At 43.9% G+C, this 11,244-nt stretch overlaps 1 protein-coding gene across 9 annotated transcripts in view; it reads right to left on the bottom strand.

Annotated features, from left to right (window-relative positions):
• Window positions 1-177: 177 nt before the first annotated feature.
• The window catches only part of LOC135364541 (acyl-coenzyme A synthetase ACSM3, mitochondrial-like), a 29,071-nt gene continuing 18,004 nt past the window's right edge, over window positions 178-11,244 (bottom strand). The window contains exons 4-6 of one of the 9 annotated variants that reach the window (XM_064592627.1): window positions 5,332-5,459; window positions 3,157-3,331; window positions 178-312 (exon numbers count right to left, since the gene is read on the bottom strand). In XM_064592627.1, the coding sequence (XP_064448697.1) occupies window positions 178-312; window positions 3,157-3,331; window positions 5,332-5,459 (438 nt within the window). Of the gene's footprint in view, window positions 350-927; window positions 1,475-2,649; window positions 3,332-4,162; window positions 4,351-5,331; window positions 5,460-11,244 lie in introns of those variants that run through there. The other 8 variants (XM_064592629.1, XM_064592630.1, XM_064592632.1 and 5 more) reach the window with 8 other exon arrangements.

Raw genomic sequence — 11,244 nt, 5'->3', positions numbered from 1 at the left:
GGCCCAGCCTATAAGGGGGACTAGGGAATTCCAGGAAGGATGGCCGGGGTCACCCTGATTATAACTGGAACAGGGAGCAGGGAAGAAGAAGCAGTGAACAGAGTTTGGGGGCCTCGAACAGGTGAGATCACTCGTGGAGGTGAGGAAGTGTCCCCAAAGCCAGTGTCAGCCTCCTGTCTACGAAGCCCTTCGTGGCCCCTGGAAACAGGGCCGGGAGCCTAGAGTGTGAGATCCAGCTGTGCTGCTTACCAGCTCTGTGACCCTGGGCTGCTTTCCTTCAGTGAGCTGGGGCGTCCAAGCCTGTGTCCATAACTGTGCTGAGGACAAGAGGAAGCCCCGTGCTGAGCACCTGTGGACATTAGCATCATCATCTCCATGGGGCAAGTGCCTTCCCAGATCCGGTGCCTCACGTCTCACAGCTGTTCAAAGCAACACTGGTGACAACCAGAGGTCCCTCCTGTTTCAGGCCTGTGCTAAGCCCTGCCCTTTGCACACATCATCTCTCGGGCTACAGATGGCAGGAGGACCTCATAAAGTGTGGGGAGAGCTCCGGGCCCCTGGGGAGGCTGAGGGATTCCTGGGCCCTGGGGAAGGGTGAGTGATTGGGGGGCCCTACGGAGGGCTGGGGAACGGAGCTCCTGGGCTCCATGGAAGGAATGGGGGATTGGGCACCCCGGAAAGGGCTGGAGGAGTCTTGCAGGTTTCCTGGGTCCCCACAGGGCAGATCCCTCCCACACCTAAGCTGGTGCAGGCTGGGACCTGGAAGCAGCACCATACAGAGGCAGCGGGTCCATGGCATGCTGGATGGAGCGGTGAGGAATGGTCTGGCAGGCAGGTGGAACCACCAGGCTGGGCTGCCCTCGGTGCCTTCCCCCTTCCCCAGCCACCTCACTAGCTCTGGCCCTGACCTCACCCTCCAGCAGGGCATGGGCAAGCCAGGCAGAGGTGGACACCTGGGGCCAAGGAAGGGTCCCTCCCCAGACCTCTGTGTTGTGGTTGTTGAACAGACAAAAGGAGTCACCCAGGGCCCCTGGAACCAGGGGGGAGAATCTGGCCCCAGAGTCCTCTCCAGTGGGGCTTGGGGAGAATCATGGAGGGACCGCATTTAGCTCTGGTTCATTCACAGAATCAAAGCACAACACAAGTCCCCTTGGATGCTCATGTCCCTTTATTACCCCAGCTACATCCTGGGCGCTCACTCGGGGACTTGGAAGCAGGAGAGTAATGGATAGTAATTTAAAAGAACAAAAATGCTGCAATGTGAGCACTCCTGATGCTCTTAAAATCAATGTCCAACACTCCCCTCCTCACCCTCCCCATAGTGAGGAAACTGAGGCAGCCAGGGATTTGGCAAAGAAGACACAGTGGTTTCTGAGGGTTTTGCTGATTACATCTGACCAAACTCCTTTTTCCGAAGGTCACTTCTTTTAATCTCGCCAGTGACGGTTTCGGGCAGCTCTGAGACAAATTCCACCTGGTCAAGGATAAAGCAAACCCATCCCAACTTAGTCCTGCTGTCATTTCTTACCAATGCCCCAGGCTCCTCCTCTGCCCCTGCACAGTCCCCCAGACGGGCTGGCACCATGTGGTGGCCCCAGTAGGCTCCACCAAGGCATGTCAGGGTGTCCCCTGACCCGGGAAGTTGGATGCAGCCCTGTGATGTGCTCTGACCAGTGAGATGTGAGTGGGAGTGAGGCGTGCCACCTCGAACAGAACACTTGAGACCACTGGGTCTGGCATCCACTCTGTCCATCTCTTCTAGCACCCGGCAGTTACCTATGGTGGGTGCTCCTTTATCCTGGTCCCAGGAAGACCATGCGGACATGTGGCCGGAGCAAGAAAGATACTTCCCTAGTAGGAGCCACTAAGACAGGGGCTACTAGTTCCTCACAGGAACATCAGCCCATCCTAACTGGCCTGCATCCTCCAGTCTACTCTCTAGGAGGCGGCAGAGCCTTACATGTGAAGGACGAACTCCGTTTTCAGATACACTGGGTTTGAGTTCAGCTCTGCCCTTTTCTTCACTCCAACCTCAGGCAATTTACTGTGAGTCTCTGAGCCTCTCCCGTTTCCATTCTGTCAAATGGATGGTTATACCATCTCAGGTTTGGGGGGATTAAATGAAATAACACATGTAGAGCTTTGAGTCCAGCGCCCGGCACACATGTTCAATAAATATTAGCTATCTAGCTTTGGGTAAACACTCAGAAAGCACAGCAATGTATTATTACAAAAGAAAGACACGTTAAATTTTTGACCCATGTATCCTTGCAAACGTGGTTTTTCAACAAGTCAGATAACATGTATATTTATTCACAGCCTGCTTTTGTCTCTTAATAATATATTTTTGTGATGTTTTTTATGTTACAAATAAGAGATCTGCATCATCTTTTTAAATTATAGGACAGCATTAATTACCACGAATAATTTAATCATTTCTCTATTGTTGGACATTTTCATAGTTCTCACATGGCACTGAAAACGAGGTAGAAAAAAAATCTCTCAGAATGTATTTTATGCTACAATAAATATTATTTTGTTACCTTTTGTTTGTTATGTATCTATATATGTATTGGGCTTCAATTTAGAATATATTTCTTACTACAAATAATGGTTTTTAAAAGTGTGGCAGTTGTTGACTTGAATGTCTTTTTTTTTTCTTTTTTTCAAGATTTTCTTTTTATTTATTTGACAGAGAGAGACACAACGAGAGAGGGAACACAAGCAGGGGGAGTGGGAGAGGGAGAAGCAGGCTTCCCGCCGAGCAGGGAGCCCGATGAGGGGCTCGATCCCAGGACCCTGAGATCGTGACCCGAGCCGAAGGCAGACGCTTAACGACTGAGCCACCCAGGTGCCCCGAATGTCTTTTTCAAATTGTGAAAGATTTCAAATATCCTTCTTGGATATTTCTAGGCTCTTGGCTGATTTTTTTCTGTAGGTTTTTTGTCAGCCTTTTTGTTTTCTGACACAGGATAGAGGTTTCCATGATTAAGATGGATCTCCCCTAAACCCCTAAGTTGAATGCTTCTTCAGTAGAGAAAAATGCTCATTCCATGGGCTACGTAAGCTCCACCCCAGCCACCCCAGGAGATTTGGGGCAGCAGAGCCCAGGGCCCACTGGACGGGACCAGGCCCCATCCCTCTGCCCTCACTCACCTTCCTGGGGTACTTACACGGGGCTGGCACTGACTTCACATGCTGCTGTAGCTCCTTGGTGAGCTGGTCCCGGTCATGGGAGAGGAATTCCGGAGTCAGGACAATAAATGCCTTCACCACCTGCAGCGCAGAACCAGAGTGGAGGCTCAGGGGGAGTGGCAACCAAGTGTATAGTCTAAAAAGTAAATGTGTATTAAGTAAATGGAAAAACAAGTTGACAGTTGAGCCTCTGGAAAAGAACAGGACCAGTGTCCATACTTCCAATTTCTACTCTCTGCCTTGGAAAATTACTTCACCTCTCTCAGCCTCCATGTCCTTCTCTGATGTGGGGACAGCACGGCTTCATTCCTCAGGGCATGGCTCTCAAGATTCATCGAGATCATTCATATAAACCATGAAGCTCGTTTAAACTGATTTTTATTCCTATCATTATCATCACCATTTTCCCTATTATTATAGGTAGAGTTCTGTGGGCATTAAATCAATGGTGGTGATTAACTACGTTCCTATTATTCATGTCGCGTCTACAGGGCACAGGGCCTTGTCCAGAGTAGGTGCTCAGCACACAGTGAATCAATGAATGCTTGCTCTGGAGCCAGACTGCTCACATTCCCATTCTGGCTCCACCACTTGACAGCTTTGTGATCAGGCAACTTATTTAATCTCCTTATGCTTGTTTCTTTCCCTGTAAAAAAGGGTCTCAGAGTCCTTAATTAATGAGGTTGCTGTGAGGGGGAAATGAGCCGGCAGGTAGGAAGGGCTCAGAAATTAGGAGACGGGCAGCAGTAGCCCCAGCTGCAAGCCACATTCACAAGCATCATTTTCTGTCCCACATGGTTGAGGCCACACTGCTCTCTGGTGGCCACACAGTGTAAATGCACATGCACACCCCGGGGCCCCCCTCCACCCGAGGTCCAAGGTTGGAGAGACAGGACCAGGAGGAAGGTTTCCCGGCACCTGCCTTGGTGCCCACACACAGACACGATGACCTCTGTGTCCTCCTCACCTCCCTTCGAATTGGGTCCAGGCTGCTCACCAGAGCTGATTCAGCCACAGCCGGGTGTTCGGCCAGGGCATTCTCCACCTCTGCGGGCCCGACGCGGTACCTGCGGGCTCCTTCTTGGCTTCTGAGTGGCTGCCAGGGCCGGGTGACCCAAGCCCTCAAGTCTCATGTTTTGGAGGGTCACCTCGTCCCTTGTCACATAGGATAACTGTCACAGGAAGCCAGATACCTGTGCCCTGGCTCTCTCATGGGCCCCAAACATGAAGAATGGGCACTCCGTGCTGAGAAATACAACACTCACATGCTCCCCAGAGTTTCTCACCTCACTGCCTCTGCTCAGGGAGGAGGGTGAATATTTAGTTCTCCCCGAGCTCTGGGGCTGGGCTCAAGCAGCTTCCCTTGGCATGAAACCTACTAGAAGCCTCAGCCTTTATCTTAAACATTCATGCAAATTCTGCATACTCTTCCCCATCATATTAGCATGTTTTAGAAATTTAAAAGGTAAACACACTCAACTTCCCTGAAATAGCCAAGAGAACTTGTTACTCTGGTATAATGTGTCATTTTTTTTTTCTTTCCAAATCACGTGAAGATTTAGGGACAACTGACTTGGAGCCAGACAGCTTTGGTAAATCTGGGTTGTACCCAGCACTCTGAAACTTTAGGGAACTTTATTCACTAGTCAGTAACCCAGTTCCTTCATCTGTAAAATGGGCATAACTGCATCTACCTTCTAGCACTGAGAGCTGGGTTATATAAAGCACTGCAGAGTGTGCATCCCCATAGTAAGTGCCCCATAAAGGTTTATGTTGTTGTTATCTATTATTAAAATTTTCAGTGATTGTTGTGTCCCATTAGAGGAGCCAAACATAGAGGAAGCTTCCTCAACAATAAGGGCCTATGTAACGTCTTCCTTCCAAATCCCTTAAATTGCATAATGTCTCATTATGGTTCGCCTTGCAGACCTTCTTGAACTACACTTTGATAGACTTTTCTGGATGCAGGGCTTGGGGGAGGTGCACAGGTATCCCCAGAAAGGGGGCCCATAGACAGAGCTCTGTTCAGAGTTAGCCTGAGCTAACCATCACCAAGCTTGGATGAATGTCAGAACAAGCTAGATCCCATGAGGCATGTGAGGGTGATGCCTCCCGGCTCAGGTCAGCCATACCTACCCAGAGGCATTGATGATGTCATCGTTCCTCCCCAGGAACCAGATGTAGCCCTCTTCATCCATAGTTGCTCTATCTCCAGAGTTGTAAAAGTCCCCACACTCCACTTTGGCTGTCTTTACTGGGTTGTCCTGCAAAGACAACAATACCCCTTTGTTGAAGGCAACGAGTTTAGAGATGATGAGCCACAACCTGGTGCTCAGATCTGGGTCTGGATCCCGCTCCTGGCTCTACTTGGCACCTGGGCAAGTTTTGTAATCTCTCTGAGTCTATTTTCATTATATCCAAGTACTCAATGAACACTACTTGTCAATTAGTGAACAATATTGAGCCAATTTTAAGGATAATTTTTTAAAGTAACAACTCACTTTTGTGTGGCGCTCTAGTATAATAAAATTTCCACTAGAACATGGACCCTGTGTATTTTATTTATTGTTCTCAGCTTAGCATTCACATAGTGCCTGGATAAATGAGAGGTTCAATACACTTTTGTTAAATGAATTTCCTTCCCAAAATACTACCTCATCTGATCCTCCCAGAAAACCTACAAGGCTTTTATTTTTCTAATTAAACTGTTTATTTTAAGATCATTGTATATTTGCAGGGTACCTGGGTGGCTCATTCAGTTGGGCGGATAACTCTTGATTTCTGCTCAGGTCATAATCTCAGGGTTGTGAGATCGAGCCCTGTGTAGGGCTCTGCACTCAGCATGGAGCCTGCTTGAGATTCTCTGTCTCCCTCCGCCCCTTCCCTAACTAATGCACACATGCATGCATACATGTTCTCTCTCTCTCTCTCAAATAAATAAATAAATCTTTTTTAAAAAGATAATTACATATTTGCATGCAGTTATAAGAAATAACACAGAGAGATCCTGTGTGCCACTTACTCAGTTTTCTCCAATGGTAGCATCTTGCAAAACTACAGTTCAATATCACAACCAGGATACTGACATTGCTACAGTCCACCAATCTCACTTAGATCTCCCAGCAGTTTACTTTTACTTTTTTGTGTGTGTCTACGTGTATTTTATCAAATGTGCATCCACCACCAGAGTCAAGTTACAGAAGACTCCCGTCATCCTGAGGATCTCCTGTGTTGCTCTTTTATATCTACACCCATCTCCCTCATCTTTTCCCTCCCTCCAAATCCCTAAGCCCTCGGCAGGGACTGATCTATTCCCTAGTTTTATAATTTTGTCACTTTAAGAGTGTTACATAAATGGAATCCTAGAGTATGTAACCTTTTGGGACTAGCTCTGTTTTTATTTTTTTCACTCAGTATAATTTTCTGGAAATTCGTCCAGCTTCTTATGTTCATCAATACTTTGTTCTCTTTACTGCTAAATGGTACTTCATGTTATGGATGAACCCCAGTTTGGGTGTCAACCCATTGAAGGGCATCTGGGTTGTTTCCAGTTTGGGGCTATTGTGAATAAAGCTGCTCTCAACATTCATGTGCAGGTTTTATGTGAGGCTAGATTTTTATAGGCCATAACAGAAGAAATGAATGCTCAGAGAAGCACAATAACTCACTCAAAGTCACCCAGCTGGTCAGTGGTAGGGTTGGTATTTGAATTTAATTCTTGCTCCACAGCCTTTGTACTCAACCACCAAGTGTTTGCACTCAAACACTCAATGTGTTGAGATCATCCCTCTCATGAAACATGAAATGATTTGAAAAAGGTCCAGGAAAAAAAAATTAAAAAAAAAAAAAATTGAATGACATCCCATTTTACGTTCCCTTCCAATTGTTCTGATTGTATTAAGGAGACTCTCTGACATGTTTTTAAAAGCTCTGGAACTACCAAGAGTAAGTTTCAGGACTGGAGCTTTTAGTGGGAACAGGGTTTAGCTAGAATTCAAGAAAAATTGTTTTGTTTGCATTATAGTTATAGTTATAATTGCCTTCTGTTTTTGGCAAATCATACTGTTTTCCATTTGTGATACTGATTAACTTTTTAAAAAACATATGTTTTATTTTTTTAAAAGATTTTATTTATTTATTTGACAGAGAGAGACACAGCGAGAGAGGGAACACAAGCAAGGGGAGTGGGAGAGGGAGAAGCAGGCTTCCCGTGGAGCAGGGAGCCCGATGCGGTGCTCGATCCCAGGACCCTGGGATCATGACCTGAACCGAAGGCAGATGCTTAACGACTGAGCCACTCAGGTGCCCCCAAAAACAGATGTTTTAAAGTAAAATAATGATTATTGTGTGCATCTGTTCTAACCTATCTGGGGGGCTGCCTGAAGGACAGGTGCAAGGAACTCACTTTATGTAACTCAGAAAAAAGCAGCAGGCCCGGCTCATAGAAGCTACCAGGCAAACTACAAAAGTGAAGTTGCCTGACGTAAGAGATTATGGGTGGAGATATACAATAGACCATCAAGGTCTGGGGGAGATGCTGGAGTGAGTTTTGGGGTTTTTTTTGTTTTTTGTTTTTGAAATTAGGATGTTCAAGACAGCTATATGCATGGGGGAATTAAGACAGCCGTGAACATGCCTGGGCAAGATGCATGCTCAGCAAAGTCCTGAGAAAACCTTAAGCTTTCATCTCAGGCTGATCCCTAGGCTCAGAGCAAGTCCAGCTAAGTGGTGAAGGAGTATCCCAGCACAGAGCCAATCTGCACAGTGGTTGTTCTCTCTTCTTTTTTGGTTGGTGATGTTTTTCTTTGTTCATTTGAGCTCCTGCCCCTCAAGGAAATCTCTGTCAAAACATTAACTGAACACGAGCTAAAGGATCAGAAACCTCAGTAATCACACATGACAAACAATAGTCTTTAAAGAATTTGCAAAAGTACCACAACAAAGGACTACTATAGCCTTCAACAGTCCAAAATCAAAAAACAAAACAATGAAACCCCAGCAACCTCAACCCCCAGGGAAGTGGGAGAATCTGATTTCTAGAGTTCACTCATATGTGGAATTTAAGAAACAAAACAAATGAACATTGGGGAAAAAAGAGGGGAAGGCTAAGAAACTGACTCTTAACTGTAGAGAACAAAGTGATGGTAACCAGAGGGGAGGGGCAGGGGGATGGGTGAAATAGGTGATGGGGATTAAGGAGTGCACCCCTTACGATAAGCACTGGCTGAAGTATGTAAGTGATGAATCACTAAATTCTATACCTGAAACTAATATTGCACTGTATGTTGACTGAGTGGAATTTAAATAAAAACTTGGAAGAAATAATAAGTCAAACGTGTTAAGTGATCAAAAACTAAGAGAAAAAATGAACAAAGAACTAAAAAACAGAAAAAACTATATATGGACAAAAGATATTAAAAAATGATTCTATTTAGAATAGCAACAAAATGAATATAATACTAAGAATAAATTTAGTCAAGAAAGTGAAAGACGTACACTGAAAAATAAAAATTGTTGCTGAAAGAAATGAAAGAAGGTATCAATAAATGGAAAGACATACTGTATTAATTGGAGACTTAATATTTTTTTTAAGATTTTATTTATTTATTTATTTATTTGAGAGAGCGAGAATGAGAGAGAGAGAGTGCACATGAGAGGGGGAAGGTCAGAGGGAGAAGCAGACTCCCTGCTGAGCAGGGAGCCTGATGTGGGACTCGATCCCGGGACTCCAGGATCATGACCTGAGCTGAAGGCAGTCGTTTAACCGACTGAGCCACCCAGGCACCCTGGAGACTTAATATTAAGATGACAGTACTACCCAAAGCCATCTTCAGGTTCAATGCACTCCCTATCAAAATCTCAGTGGTATAGAAATATTCATCCTAAAATTCATATGAAATCTTGACGGATCTCAAATAGCCAAGACAATCTTTTAAAGGGAGAAGAAAGTTCTTCTTTCCAGGGAAAAGAGCTTACACTACTGATTTTTAAACTTACTGCAAAACTATACTGGAAATAATCTAAATGTCTATTAAGAAATTGATGGATATACAAAATATGGTACACCCATACAAAACTGGCATTAAAAAAAAAAAGACACATAGATGATTGTAATAAAATAGAGAACCCAGAAAGAAATCCTCACATATATGGTCAATGGATTTTAGGCAAAAATGCCAAGACCATTCAGTGGGAAAAGTCAATCTTTTCAACAAATGGCACTGAGAAACTAGGATGTTCAGATGCAAATGAATGCAGTTACCTTATACACCATATACACAAATTAACTCAAAATGGATCAAAAACCTAAACACAAGAGCTAAAATTCTGAAACTCTTAGAAGAAAACATAGGGGGAAGTCTTCCTGATTTTGGATTTGACAATTATTTATTGACTATGACACCAAAAGCACGGGAAACAAAAGAAAAAAATAGATAAAATGTTCCTCATCAAATTTTTAAAATTTTACTTGAAAGGACACTATCAAAAGAGTGAAAAGACAATGCACTGAATGGGAGAAAATATTTGCAAAGCATATATCTTATGAGGGGTTCATATTCAGAGTATATAAAGAGCTCTTACAAATCAACAACAAAACAAACAACCCAATTTTAAAAATAGGCAAAGGACTTAAATAGACAATTCTCCAGAGAAGGTACACAAATGGCCAATAAGCACATGAAAAGATGCTCAACATCACTAGTCATTAGGGAGATGAAAATCAAAACCACAATGAGACACCACATCACATGCGGTAGAATGACTATTATACACACAAAACAAACAAACAAACCTGAAAATAACAAGGATTAGCAAGGATATGGAGAAACGGGAACACTTGTACATTGCTGACAGAAATATAAAATGGTGCAGCCACTGTGGAAAACATTTTGGCAGTTCCTCAAAAAGTTAAATATAGGGGCGCCAGGGTGGCTCAGTCATTGGGCGTCTGCCTTCGGCCCGGGTCATGATCCCAGGGTCCTGGCATCAAGCCCCACATCGGGCTCCCTGCTCAGCATGGAGCCTGCTTCTCCCTCTCCCACTCCCCCCTGCCTATGTTCCCTCTTTCACTGTCTCGCTGTCTCTCTCTCTCTGTCAAATAAATAAATAAAATCTTTAAAAAAAAAGTTAAATATAGAATTACCATAAGATGCAGCAATTCCACTTTCAGGTATATATCCAAAAGAAGTGAAAGCAGGAACTCAAACAGATACTTGCACACCAATGTTCATTGCAGCATTATTCACAGTAGCCAAAAGATGGAAATAATCTAAATGTCTATTAAGAAATTGATGGATATACAAAGTATGGTATACCCATACAATACCATTCAGCCTGAAAAAAAAATGACATTTGGTCACATGCTACAACATGGATGAACCTTGAAAACATGTGCTAGGTGAGATAAGCCAGACACAAAAGGCCAAATGTTGTACAATTCCACTTAATAGAGGTACCTAAAATAGGCAAATTCTTAAAGCCAAAAAGTATATTAAAGGTTACCAAATGCTGGGGATATGAGGAGGAGGGGGGAGTTATTGTTTAATGGGAACAGAGTCTCCATTTGGGATGGAAAAAATTTCTGCACATGCATGGTGGTAATTGTACAATGTTGTGATTTACTCAGTGCTGCTGAATTGTATGCTTAAAAATGGTGAAAAGGGTGAATTTTATATATTCTACCTCAGTAAAGAAAAGAAAGGAAAAAAGCAAACAAATCTCAGTGGAGGAGTGACAACATATAGTCAAGAGAGCATGTGAAATGGGGTATATATCTACACAGGTGTGGGCATAGAGGAGGACATCTTTGTAAAATAAAATATGTTACTTCCAATTTAAAACAAAACTGATGTTGCTCTGGACCATCCCAGTTTAATTTAGCCAGAATCTCTATGGTTGGATCCAAGAATTATTTTTTTAAATCTCCTCAACTGATTCTAACATACAGGCAGGGTTGAGAACCACTGATCTATATATCTGTTACTCTGTTTATTTCCTCTTTTATCCAAGCCTAAAATCGTGCTACTGTGAATTAAGGCTAGGGCCTGC

Source organism: Mirounga angustirostris, unplaced genomic scaffold (genome assembly GCF_029215605.1).
Source record: "Mirounga angustirostris isolate CCGP_5_RB_7025 unplaced genomic scaffold, mMirAng1.0.hap1 SCAF_5, whole genome shotgun sequence".
Taxonomy (NCBI): Eukaryota; Metazoa; Chordata; class Mammalia; order Carnivora; family Phocidae; genus Mirounga; species Mirounga angustirostris.
This window is presented reverse-complemented; position numbering and strand designations above follow the sequence as displayed.